This window comes from Petromyzon marinus, unplaced genomic scaffold (assembly GCF_048934315.1).
Source record: "Petromyzon marinus isolate PM22_M1 ecotype Great Lakes invasive population unplaced genomic scaffold, UKy_Petmar_22M1.pri1.0 PM_Scaffold_17, whole genome shotgun sequence".
Classification (NCBI taxonomy): Eukaryota; Metazoa; Chordata; class Hyperoartia; order Petromyzontiformes; family Petromyzontidae; genus Petromyzon; species Petromyzon marinus.
In genome coordinates, this window is record NW_027423135.1 from 1991533 (window position 1) to 2005424 (window position 13892).

The window sequence follows — 13892 nt, forward strand, 5'->3', positions numbered from 1 at the left end:
TGACAGGTATGGTATAGTAGTGTAGTGTATAGTAGTGTATAGTGTAGTGTATAGTAGTGTAGTGTATAGTAGTGTATAGTGTAGTGTATAGTAGTGTATAGTGTAGTGTATAGTAGTGTATAGTAGTGTAGTGTATAGTAGTGTATAGTGTAGTGTATAGTAGTGTATAGTGTAGTGTATAGTAGTGTATAGTGTAGTGTATAGTAGTGTATAGTGTAGTGTATAGTAGTGTATAGTGTAGTGTATAGTAGTGTATAGTGTAGTGTATAGTAGTGTATAGTGTAGTGTATAGTAGTGTATAGTGTAGTGTATAGTAGTGTATAGTGTAGTAGTGTATAGTGTAGTGTATAGTGTAGTGTATAGTGTAGTGTATAGTGTAGTGTATAGTAGTGTATAGTGTAGTGTATAGTAGTGTATAGTGTCGTGTATAGTAGTGTATATTGTAGTGTATAGTAGTGTATAGTGTAGTGTATAGTAGTGTAGTGTATAGTGTAGTGTATAGTAGTGTATAGTGTAGTGTATAGTGTAGTGTATAGTAGTGTATAGTGTAGTGTATAGTAGTGTAGTGTATAGTAGTGTAGTGTATAGTAGTGTATAGTAGTGTATAGTGTAGTGTATAGTGTAGTGTATAGTGTATAGTAGTGTATAGTAGTGTATAGTGTAGTGTATAGTGTAGTGTATAGTAGTGTATAGTGTAGTGTATAGTAGTGTAGTGTATAGTAGTGTATAGTGTAGTGTATAGTAGTGTATAGTGTAGTGTATAGTAGTGTATAGTGTAGTGTATAGTAGTGTATAGTGTAGTGTATAGTGTAGTGTATAGTGTAGTGTAGTCTATAGTGTAGTGTGCCCAACCCTCGCGTCAATCTGTGAATGTGGCATCGTTAGAGCCGGCATCACCCGACGTGCACGATCAGTGACTTACACGGTTGTCTGTGGTGTGTGTGTCACTGTGTGTGGTGTGTGTGTCACTGTGTGTGGTGTGTGTGTCACTGTGTGTGGTGTGTGTGTGTAGTGTATTGCAAAACAACCCCCTACCTCCTCGCGGTGCCGGATGGGCAACTCTGTCGTGGACAGTGCTGTGGGGGGAGGTCCAATTCCGATTGGCTCCTCCCCTCATGGCATCTATGTCCACCACAGTGGCTAAACGGGGGTTCTGGACGGGTGCGAGGGGCTGGTAACCCCTCCACCTTCAATTAATTACCACGAAACTACGAATACAAATTTTAACTAATAAGCTTGTGCCAGAGGCCCCGGGAGGACAGCCGTCTATGACGTCTCCTGGCCAAACCCCAATTGGCGGAGCCAGGAGATTGAATCTCTACCCTTGGGGCTCCTCCAGAAACAACGAAAAGCCACTACGGATGGCCATGTGGAATGTTCGAACGCTCACTGCGGAGGAGAGGCTGCCACTCCTCTGTCGGGAGCTGGACCGGTACCGCCTGGATCTCTGTGGCATTCAGGAGGTCCGGTGGACCGGTTTTTGGCTCCTGCCACCATGAGGGGTGGACAGTCCTCTACTCGGGGCAGCAGACTGCCAAACAACAGGGTGTGGCTCTTCTTTTGAACAAAAGAATGAAGGGGGCGTGGGAGCGTGGCGGTGAGGTGTGGGAAGCTGTAAGCCCCAGGCTACTTTGGGCTCGCCTTCCCATCAACCGGAGGCGAGGAGTGGTGGTCGTGGCTACTTATGCCCCCACCGAAGACGAACATCCGTGGAGGGATGCAGGCAAAGCCGATGAGTCAGATGCCTTCTATGACCTCCTGTCACAGGTGCTGGCTAAAGTGGCCCCTCGGGATAGAGTCATCTTGTTGGGTGACTTCAATGCCCGAGTTGGTCATGATGCTGGCACCTGGTCTGGAGTGATTGGAGGGCATGGGCCAGATTAGCTCAATAACAACGGTAGGAGGCTGATAGATTTTTGTGCAGCCCATGGGCTTGTAATTACCAACACGCTGTTCCGGCATCGGCGCATGCACACAACATCATGGATGCATGCCGGGTCCAAGCAAGAACATCTGCTGGACTACATTGTGACGGACCAGCGGATGCGAGCCCATGTCCTTGACACTAGGACCTACCGTGGAGCTGATCTGCCCTCTGACCATCGACTAGTCATCTGTAAGATGCGCCTGCCATTCTTTCACTCCGGTGGTGCGTGTACACCCAGGACCCCATTCCAACCTAAAGTGGCCTGGTCTCAGTTATCTGATTAAAGTTGCAAGCGAGAATTTTATCATCGCTTGCGGCTGGGGTTGGCATCGTCCCCCACTCCTGATGTCGAGGGTAAATGGGCGAGGTTTAGGATTGTGACTCATGCAGCTGCAATGGCTGCTTTGGGTACGCGGTCCAGACCTCCCCAGAGACCCTGGCTGACAGAGGAGGTGTTCAGGATGGTTGAGAAAAAGCGACAGGCCCACTGTCATCGGCTACAGAATCCCACGTCAGAGAATGAGGAGGCTTACCGCAGCCTTCGCTCGGAGGTTCGGAGAGCCGCGAGGCGCTGCAAGGATGGGTGGTGGTCGCGGGTTGCTGAGGAGATGGAGTCTGCCTCAGTGGCCCGCGATCACAAATCTCTATTTAACTCCATCAAAAAAGTAACCTGCAGCACCACACCTATTACCATCATTAGGGGAAAAAATGGTGATCCAATCTCCGACCCCCAGGAACAGGTTTGCAGATTTGCTGAGCATTTATGTGAGGTCCTGGGGGAGGGAAAATCCCTCAGCCAGGAAAACATCGTGGTACAAAGTGAGGATGACCCTGCGGAGGCTGCAGTGCCTCAAATATTGGAAGAAGTCACCCCCTGTGAGTGGCTGGCTGAAGTTCCATCTGTTGAGGAAGTACTGAAGGCGATCCGGAGTCTGAGACCAGGAAAGGCAGCAGGCAGAGATGATATCCCAAGCGAAATGCTGAGGGAGGGTGACGTTTGTGCACAGACTGCCCTATATGACATCATAACAACAGTCTGGACCACTGGACGGGTTCCGCAGGATTGGAAGGATGCCCTGGTGGTCCCCCTCTTTAAGAAGGGGGACCGCACAGACTGTAACAACTACAGGGGCATCTCACTCCTCAGTGTGCCGGGAAAGGTCCTGGCAAGGATTATTCAACATCGCCTTGCCAGGCACGCTGAGGAGAGGCTTGTGGAGCCCCAATGCGGTTTCAAGAAAGGGCGGTCCTGCACAGACGCCATTATTTCTGTCCGTCTGCTATAGCAGAGATGTAAGGAATTCCAACAAGACCTACATCTCTGCTTTATTGACCTGGTCAAGGCCTATGATACCATCAGTAGGCCTGGGCTCTGGGTTATTCTTCGTGCTTTCGGAGTCCCTGAGCCTCTGCTCACGATCATTAAGGACCTTCATGATGGTGAATGGGCCCGGGTAAAACTACGTGGCCGGGAGTCAGAGCCATTCCCTGTACACCTTGGGGTGCGACAGGGATGTCCTCTGGCTCCCACATTATTTAACATCTATTTTGACCACGTAGTTGGTAAAGCCTTCAATAGCTGTACCGGGGGAATCTCCATTTGGTACAGATATAATGGGAGGCTGATCGATGCCCGGGTGTGGTCAAGGGATGGCTCCCTATTGCTCAACCACGTTATGTATGCCGATGATTTGGAAATAGCTGCTCATTCAGAGGAGGAGTTGGAGACGCTGCTGCTGAGACTGGAGCGTGCCACTAAGAGCCCCACCAAAACTAAGCACCTGCCTGGGTATTTTGTACCATCTGAGACTTCACCCCCACAACTCCCAATCGGTGATGGGGCAGTTGTGGAGAGAGTGGAGAGTTTCCCATACCTGGGCAGTGTGTTTAACAGCAGAGGTCGCACTCCGAATCAGTCGAGCGGCAATATCTTTTCATCTGTGCGTAGCGCTGTGTGGAAGCTATCTGGTCTGTCGCTCTGCACTAAGCTTCAGGTCGTCTCAGCCATGGTCATTCCCTCCCTTCTCTACGCTTGCGAAACGTGGACCCCCCTAATGGAACATCTTCGCCGGTTAGAAACATTTAGGCTGGCCTGCCTACGATCCATCCTGGGTTTAACCAGGCTGGATTGTGTGAGGAACTCACAAATCCTTGAAAGATCTGGGCACGGTCCCATCGGTGAGCTCCTCCGGCAGGCAAGGCTGCGATGGCCGGGTCATGTAGCCCGCATGCCCAGCCACCGCATGCCAAAACAGCTTTTGTTCGGCCGGATCGAGGGGGCTAAACGGGCGCGACATGGGCTAGAGAAGAGATGGAGTGACGTGGTACAGGAGGACGTGGAGCTGACTGGACTTGCCGATGACTGGTACCAGCGGTGTCAAGATCGGCCTCTGTGGAGGAGGCTCGTGAAGGATGCTACTGGGCAGTTGGAGGCAGTCGCCCTCCAACAACAACGGAGGGCGGAGGAGCGACGCTCACAACAACGAGCGGAGCGCCGGGTGGCTAAAGCACAGCAGGTTGGCACAGTAGGGGACACAGGTGGTGCATCAGCCAGTCATCTCAGTCAGTCGACCCGTGGCACCTGGGTCTGCCCCGTGACCTCCTGCCAGCGGGCGTTCGACACTCCACGTGGCCTCAAGGTGCACGTGGCCTGGCACAAGCGTCGTGGTGACATCACCGCCACTTAGTGGCGAATGGCGGTTGTTGTTGTGTGTGGGCAGCGGTAGTGTAGCAGTCACCACTACGAACCTGACGACCCAGGTTCGATTCCCGCCCACGGCCATCACCAGTGACGATTGTCTGAACCTGTCCTTGGCCTCCTCCCCTAGGTCAGCCTCAAATGAGTACCTGATGCGGTGTGTAGTTAACATCGCCACTGGGAGAGACAAAGGCGGCCGGGCGTGGTGCTGGCCACCCACTCCCCTTGTGTGCCACAGTGCCGGTAGCCTTCACAGGTGCTGCTGCTAAGCGCTACTAACAGCACTTGCCCCTGCAGTCTGTTAGAGGCTACACGGGGGATCTTTGTCTGTGTCTACCTTCACAGGTGCTGCTGCTACTCGCTACTAACAGCACTTGCCCCTGCAGTCTGTTAGAGGCTACACGGGGGATCTTTGTCTGTGTCTACCTTCACAGGTGCTGCTGCTACTCGCTACTAACAGCACTTGCCCCTGCAGTCTGTTAGAGGCTACATGGGGGATCTTTGTCTGTGTCTACCTTCATAGGTGCTGCTGCTACTCGCTACTAACAGCACTTGCCCCTACAGTCTGTAGAGGCTACACGGGGGATATTTGTCTGTGTCTACCTTCACAGCTGCTGCTGCTACTCGCTACCAACAGCACTTGCCCCTGCAGTCTGTTAGAGGCTACACGGGGGATCTTTGTCTGTGTCTATCTTCACAGGTGCTGCTGCTACTCGTTACTAACAGCACTTGCCCCTGCAGTCTGTTAGAGGCTACACGGGGGATCTTTGTCTGTGTCTACCTTCACAGGTGCTGCTGCTACTCGCTACTAACAGCACTTGTCCCAGCAGTCTGTTAGAGGCTACACGGGGGATCTTTGTCTGTGTCTACCTTCATAGGTGCTGCTGCTACTCGTTACTAACAGCACTTGCCCCTGCAGTCCGTTAAAGCTACACGGGACACCTTTGTTTTTGTTTGGCGGTGGTGGCCTGCGGCAGCATCAACAAGCTGGGCTCTGGCAGTGACTTTGAGGCGTTCTTCCAGCGGCTTGGCATCTCGGCGGCACGCGCTCGCTACACCAAGAACAAGGTTCCCACTCACGGTGGCACCACCAGCACCACCACCACCGTCTACACCACCATCACCACCACCACCGTCACCACCACCACCGTCACCACCACCACCATCACCACCACCACTGTCACCACCGCCAACACGACCGTCACCACCACCGTCACCGTCACCACCATCACCGTCTACACCACCACCACGACCGTCAGCACCCTCACCACCACCACTGTCACCACCGCCACCGTCATCGCCTTCACCACCGTCACCACCACCACCACCACCACCACCGTCACCACCACCACCGTCACCGCCACCGTCACCACCACCACCGTCATCGCCTTCACCACCGTCACCACCACCACCATCACCACCACCGTCACCACCACCATCACCACCACCACCGTCACCACCACCACCGTCATCGCCTTCACCACCGTCACCACCACCACCATCACCACCACCGTCACCACCACCATCACCACCACCACCGTCACCACCACCACCGTCATCGCCTTCACCACCGTCACCACCACCACCACCACCACCGTCACCACCACCACCATCACCACCACCACCGTCACCACCCTCACCACCACCACCGTCACCGCCACCACCACCGTCGCCGCCGCCCTCCCCCGCCCTCCCCCGTCTCTCGGCAGCGTGGCCCCCGCTACAGCGGCTACCCGGCCTACCACAGCGCGTCAGAGACGTTCGACCTGGTGGAGCGCTTCTACGACGGCGGCTTCCCGCGGCACCTCGCCGTGGCGCGCGTCCGGGGCCTGCTGGCGCTGGCGCTGGCGGCCGCGCCGCTGCTGCCCCTCGACTGCCGCGACTACGGCCCCCAGCTGCGGAGCCACGCCGAGGCCGTCGCCGCGGTGGCGCGGACGCGCGGAGTGGAGGCCGGGCCCGGGTTTGGTGAGCGCCGGGGGGGTTTCGGGTGCGGTGAGGGTGGAGGGCGCCACGGTGGCTGGGAGATGTTGACTGCCTCGCCTGGTATACAGGAGGTCGTGGGTTCCATCGTGACCCTGACGATGCCTGCTGCTCTATATTTGTGTGTGGCTAGGAGATGTTGACTGCCTCGCGCGGTGCGCGGGAGGTCGTGGGTTCCATCCCGACCCTGACGATGCCTGCTGTATATTTGTGTGTGGCTAGGAGATGTTGACTGCCTCGCCTGGTATGCAGGAGGTCGTGGGTTCCATCCCGACCCTGACGATGCCTGCTGCTCTATATTTGGAGTCTTCGTCTCTCTCTCTCTCATCATTATCATCATCAGGGTGGCTAGGAGATGTTGACTACCTCACTTGGTACGCAGGAGGTCGTGGGTTCGATCCCGACTCTGACGATGCCTGCTGCTGTATATTTGGAGTCTGCGTGTCTCTCATCATCATCATCATCATCACGGTGGCTAGGAGATGTTGACTACCTCGCCTGGTCTACAGGAGGTCGTGAGTTCGATTACCCTGAGAGATGTTAACTACCTCGCCTGGTATACAGGAGGTCGTGGGTTCGATCCCGACCCTGACGCCCGCTGCTGTGATATTTGGAGTCTGCGTCTCTCTCTCATCATCATCAGGGTGGCTAGGAGATGTTGACTACCACGCCTGGTACGCAGGAGGTCGTTGGTTCGATCCCGACTCTGAAGATGCCTGCTGCTGTGATATTTGGAGTCTGCGTCTCTCTCTCATCATCATCATCAGGGTGGCTAGGAGATGTTGACTACCTCGCCTGGTCTACAGGAGGTCGTGAGTTCGATTACCCTGAGAGATGTTAACTATCTCGCCTGGTCTACAGGAGGTCGTGGGTTCGATCCCGACCCTGACGCCCGCTGCTGTGATATTTGGAGTCTGCGTCTCTCTCTCATCATCATCATCATCACGGTGGCTGGGAGATGTTGACTACCTCGCCTGGTACGCAGGAGGTCTTGGGTTCGATCCCGACCCTGACGATGCCTGCTGCTGTATATTTGGAGTCTTCGTCTCTCTCTCTCATCATCATCATCACGGTGGCTAGGAGATGTTGACTACCTCGCCTGGTCTACAGGAGGTCATGGGTTCCATCCCGACCCTGACGATGCCTGCTGTATATTTGTGTGTGGCTAGGAGATGTTGACTGCCTCGCCCGGTGCGCGGGAGGTCGTGGGTTCCATCCCGACTCTGACGATGCCTGCTGCTGTATATTTGTGTGGCAAGGAGATGTTGACTACCTCGCCTGGTAGGCAGGAGGTCGTGGGTTCGATCCCGTCATCATCATCACAGTGACTAGGAGATGTTGACTATCTCGCCTGGTATACAGGAGGTCGTGGGTTCCATCCCGACCCTGACGCCCGCTGCTGTGATATTTGGAGTCTGCGTCTCTCTCTCATCATCATCATCATCACGGTGGCTGGGAGATGTTGACTACCTCGCCTGGTACGCAGGAGGTCTTGGGTTCGATCCCGACCCTGACGATGCCTGCTGCTGTATATTTGGAGTCTTCGTCTCTCTCTCTCTTCATCATCATCATCACGGTGGCTGGGAGATGTTGACTACCTCGCCTGGTATACAGGAGGTCATGGGTTCCATCCCGACCCTGACGATGCCTGCTGTATATTTGTGTGTGGCTAGGAGATGTTGACTACCTCGCCTGGTATGCAGGAGGTCTTGGGTTCGATCCCGACCCTGACGATGCCTGCTGCTGTATATTTGGAGTCTGCGTCTCTCTCTCATCATCATCACAGTGACTAGGAGATGTTGACTACCTCGCCTGGTCTACAGGAGGTCGTGAGTTCGATTACCCTGAGAGATGTTAACTACCTCGCCTGGTATACAGGAGGTCGTGGGTTTAATCCCGACCCTGACGACGCCTGCTGCGTCTGTCTCTCTCCCCGTGGTCACATGGGGTCCTCCTCCCGCGTTTTCCCCTCCCAACATTTCGAATCGACAGAAAGTCGGCTGGGACGGCGGTCAACACCCTACCTGGTTGATTAACGTCCGAGAGAGAGACAAGACACAGGACCGGCGACACGCGCACAGACACGCAAGCGGAAAGAGTTAACGCAGAGACACACAGAGAGAGAGAGAGACACGCACACACGCATGGGCACACAGAGAAACAACGTCTCTGTGTCGAGGCCTTAAATAGCTAGAGAGAGGGGGTACAGAGAGAGAGGGGGGGGGGGGGTGAGAAGAATTAGCATGCCAATGGGAGATCCCGCATTGAGAGATCCACCGCCAACGCTGGAGGAGAGGGCAACAATTTATTTCTACGTGACCTTGCCGAAAGAACCAAGGAATAATTCCTGCAGTCACGAAAGCACAAAATCAAGTTTAAGCTGCTATAGTTGGTGATGGCCAAGTCGCTCGTCCGAGCAAGAGCTACACAGAAGCTCGCTTGTGTGTGGGCGCTTACGACCTGGTTAAGAAAGGAGAAAACATTGTAACAGAAGTTATTATTTTTATTTCTTTCTGGTGTTCGATGGCGTAAAAATATAAATGTTGTGGCCGTTGAACCCGCCACCACCCGACGCACAGCCAGTTGGGAAGGGGTTTGTCACGTCAACAGAACGTGGCCAATTCGTGACTAGTACAGCGCTAGGGTGTGGTGTAGTGTATCGTGTAGTGTACTGGTGTATAGCGTTGTGTGTAGTGTAGTGTACTAGTACAGCACTAGTGTGTAGTGTAGTGTACTAGTACAGCACTAGTGTGTAGTGTAGTGTACTCGTACAGCACTAGTGTATAGTGTAGTGTATAGTGTAGTATACTAGTACAGCACTAGTGTATAGTGTAGTGTATAGTGTAGTATACTAGTACAGCACTAGTGTGTAGTGTATAGTGTTGTGTGTAGTGTACTAGTACAGCACTAGTGTGTAGTGTACTAGTACAGCACTAGTGTATAGTGTAGTGTACTAGTACAACACTAGTGTATAGTGTAGTGTATAGTGTAGTATACTAGTACAGCACTAGTGTATAGTGTAGTGTATAGTGTAGTATACTAGTACAGCACTAGTGTATAGTGTTGTGTGTAGTGTAGTGTACTAGTACAGCACTAGTGTATAGTATAGTGTAGTGTACTAGTACAGCACTAGTGTATAGTGTAGTGTACTAGTACAGCACTAGTGTGTAGTGTAGTGTACTCGTACAGCACTAGTGTATAGTGTAGTGTATAGTGTAGTGTACTAGTACAGCACTAGTGTATAGTGTAGTGTACTAGTACAGCACTAGTGTGTAGTGTAGTGTACTCGTACAGCACTAGTGTATAGTGTAGTGTATAGTGTAGTATACTAGTACAGCACTAGTGTGTAGTGTAGTGTATAGTGTAGTGTATAGTGTAGTATACTAGTGTGCAGTGTAGTGTACTAGTGTGTAGTGTAGTGTATAGTGTAGTATACTAGTGTGTAGTGTAGTGTATAGTGTAGTGTATAGTGTAGTATACTAGTGTGTAGTGTAGTGTATAGTGTAGTATACTAGTGTATAGTGTAGTGTATAGTGTAGTATACTAGTACAGCACTCCACCGGTTGTATTGTGGACGATATTTGGTCACAAAAAGCCTGCCACTACATGTTAAACCTTAACAATAAATTATAATAATAATAATAATCATAAAAATGATTGTCACGGGGACGGGGTTGTCGGCGATGATCGGTACTGGTCGGTGCTCGTTGTGCTGTAGCAGGAGGGTGCCATGACCCTTGAACCCGCTGACCCCCTCCTACCCCCCCCCCCCGCCCAATCTCCCCCCCACCGTGTCCCCCCCCCACCCCCCCGCTCTACAGCGTCTCTGTTCCAGGCCATCGACAACTTCACAGCCGCGGCAGAGAACTTCCACGCGGCCATCGGTGGACTCGACATGGAGAAGTGCGTGGCGCATGTCCGTCTGTCTGTCCGTCCGTCATTCTGTCTGACCGTCTGTCCGTCCGTCCTTGTGACCGTCCGTCCGTCCGTCTGACTGTCTGTCCCACCGTCTGTCCGTCTGTCCATCCGTCATTGTGACCGTCCGTCCATCCGTCTGATCGTCTGCACCACCGTCCGTCCGTCTGATCGTCCATCATTCTGACCGTCCATCTATCTGTCTGACCATCTGTCCGTCCGTCCTTGTGACCGTCCGTCCGTCTGACTGTCTGTCCCACCGTCCGTCCATCTGTCCATCCGTCATTGTGACCGTCCGTCCATCCGTCTGACCGTCTGTCCGTCCATCCGTCCGTCTGTCCCAGCATCCGTCCGTCTGACCGTCCGACTGATCGTCCGTCCGTCCGCCCGTCTTAGCATGCCCATCGTGATGCCCCTCTTTGACAAAGTGGGGGGTGGGTGTGGAGAACTGCCGCTCCCTGTAACAACGACCGGGGCCTCCCCCTCCGTGTGAAGCCATGAAAGGTCCTGCCAGGCAGTATACAACATTCCACCCCTTCTCCTCCCACGTCGGAGAAGCTTTCCCCAGGCTGCGCCGGGGAAATGTTCATCGGGGTACAGCCGACGCAAATGGGAGGCCGATCCAGCGGCCGCCGGTGACGATTATCTAAGACCGGTCCGGGGCCTCCTCCTCTAGGTCGACTCGGCCTCAAATGAGTTAGCTGGTGCGGTGTGCGGTAAAACATCGTCGCTCGGGGAGACAAAGGCGGCCGGGGCGTGTTGCTGGTAGCCACCCACCCCCTCGTGTGCCACAGTGATGCTGCTACTCGCTAACAGCAATTGCCCCAGCAGTGTGTTTAGGTTATACGGGGGGATCTTTGGGTGCGATGGTGGCTAGGAGATGTTGACTACCTCGCCTGGTACGCAGGAGGTCGTGGGTTCCATCCCGACCCTGACGTCTGCTGCTGCTGCTGTATATTTGGAGTCTGCGTCTCTCTCTCTCTCTCTCTCTGTCTCTCCCCGTGGTCGCGTGGATTTTTCCCCAGGGATCCTCCGGTTTTTTCCCTCCACAATTTAGAATCGACGTCACCCACGGCGTTTTAGAGGATATTCTGCTACTATGAATGCCCGCACGATGAGCCGCTTTATTGAGCTGTCACTCGTGATGGCCAGAGTCGCTTCTGAAAAATAGCTACATAGCAGCTCGGCGAGCCGTGAAACAAAATAAAAAATAGTTTCGTTAGTTTTTTTTTAGTTTAGTTCTGCCTTTGTGGGGGACTTGCTGGCTCCACCCCCCCCCCCTAACCCATGTTGACCCTTGACCCCCGCCCTCCACCCCCACCACTTCCACCCCCACGACCGTCCCCACCACCCCTACCCTCCCACCTCCTACCCCCCACCACCACCACCCCACCACCACCACCCCCGTTGTGTCCCAGTGTCATGGCTCTCCGCATGGCCAACGACCGCCTCATGCTGCTGGAGAGGGCCTTCACCGACCCCCTGGGCCTTCCTGGACGGCCGTTTTACCGGTGAGCGCCGGCGGGCCCTGGCACACCGCCGCGGTGACGACCGTGGTGGTGGTGGTGGTGACGGTCACGATGGCGGTGGTGGCGGCGACGATGGTGGTGATTATGATGGTGGTGATGACGATGGTGGCGACGATGATGATGGTGGTGACGATGATGGCGGTGACGATGATGGTGGTGGTGACGATGATGGTGGTGATGACGATGATGGTGGTGATGACGATGGTGGTGATGATAGTGGTGGTGACGATGATGATGGCGACGATGATGGTGATGACGATGATGGTGGTGACGATGATGATGGTGATTATGGTGGTGGTGATGACGATGGTGGCAACAATGTTGGTGGCGACGATGATGGTGGCGACGATGATGGTGATGACGATGACGGTGGTGGTGATGACGGTGGTGGCGACGATGATGACGGCGACGACGATGATATTGACGATGATGACCGTGACGATGACGATGACGACGGTGGCTGACGGCGGCGGCGGCGGCGACGACCGCGGTAACGACGCGCCCACTCCCCCCCCCCCCCCCCCCACCGCCCACTCCCCCCCCGCCCACTCCCCCCCCCCCCCCCCACCGCAGCCACGTGGTGTTCGCTCCGAGCAGCCACAACAAGTACGCGGGCGAGGCGTTCCCGGGCGTCTACGACTCCCTGTTCATCGCGGACGCGGCGGAGGCGCGCACTGAGACGGAGCGCAACCTCGCAGTGGCCGCCTTCACCGTGCAGGCTGCCGCCGGCACCCTGGCCTAGGCACGGCACCACCACCACCATCACCACCACCACCACCACCATCACCACCGCCATCACCACCACCACCACTACCATGGCCTCCCCCCGCCCACCACGGGATCCCCCTCCACCGTGCCACACCCAGCCCCCCACTGCAGCCCCCACCTACCACCACAGCCTCCCCCCCCCCCCCCCCACCGACCCCGCCCACCGCCGACCCCCCCCACCACCGCTGACCCCAGTACTCTCCTCCGCGACCGTGACCGTGACCCTGCTTCTGACCGCGGCTCTAAACCGCGGCCCTCACTGCGACATCGCCACGGCTCTCGATCCAACCCAAAGCCTGACTCTGGTTTGTAAAAACCCGGCGCTCGCCCCGCACCCAAACCTCGGCACTGAACCCCAACCCTCACCCTGGCCCTGGCTCGAACCCCGACCCCGACTAGCCCAGTAACCCAGGCACCAGCCCCCCCCCCCAAAACCCCTTGCGAACGCGACTCGCGATAACCCTACCTCTGACCACAATCCTCCGATCGGGCCCTGTGTGCCCCCTGACCCTCTCCACCCCTAAGCCCTTACTTACACTGCCACAGCCCGGGCAATGGGCTGAGCGAGTCTGTGGCGCGCTGGTCAAGAGGCGTCGGCACGCCCTAGCAAAAAAAAAAAAGAATGAAGGAACGCTGTGCAATAAACAAACGGCACAACAACGGCGTTGCTTCGACTCGTGCTTTCGTGCGAGTCTGCTATCGTATGCGGTGTGGGGCAGCCGCAACCGTCTCTTGAGAGGGATTCCCACGTGGGGCTCGTACAATGAATGCATGCGGAGACGACAGGTCAGGGTTCCAGTCCGTTTATTCCACCGCCGTCAGACGCAGCTCCCCCCGTTCATCCACAGCTCCCCCCGTTCATCCACAGCTCCCTCCTTCATCTACAGCTCTCTCCGCACACAGCTCCCCCGTTCATCCACAGCTCTCTCCACACACAGCTCCCCTCCTTCATCCACAGCTCACTCCGCATACAGCTCCCCCTATTCATCCACAGCTCTCTCCGCACACAGCTCCCCCTGTTCATCCACAGCTCTCTCCACACACAGCTCCCTCCTTCATCCACAGCTCTCTCCGC

The 13892-nt window shown here is 55.1% G+C and overlaps 1 protein-coding gene across 8 annotated transcripts in view; it reads left to right on the plus strand.

The window, feature by feature from the left end:
• Nucleotides 1–13477, plus strand: part of LOC116956822 (putative N-acetylated-alpha-linked acidic dipeptidase) — a 49390-nt gene extending 35913 nt beyond the window's left edge. For all 8 annotated transcript variants that reach the window (XM_076063712.1, XM_076063705.1, XM_076063704.1 and 5 more), the window contains 5 exons: nt 5603–5693; nt 6335–6590; nt 10427–10508; nt 11939–12031; nt 12623–13477. In XM_076063712.1, the coding sequence (XP_075919827.1) occupies nt 5603–5693; nt 6335–6590; nt 10427–10508; nt 11939–12031; nt 12623–12791 (691 nt within the window). In that variant the 3' untranslated portion in view covers nt 12792–13477. The remainder of the gene's footprint in view (nt 1–5602; nt 5694–6334; nt 6591–10426; nt 10509–11938; nt 12032–12622) is intronic.
• The last annotated feature ends 415 nt before the right edge of the window (nt 13478–13892 follow it).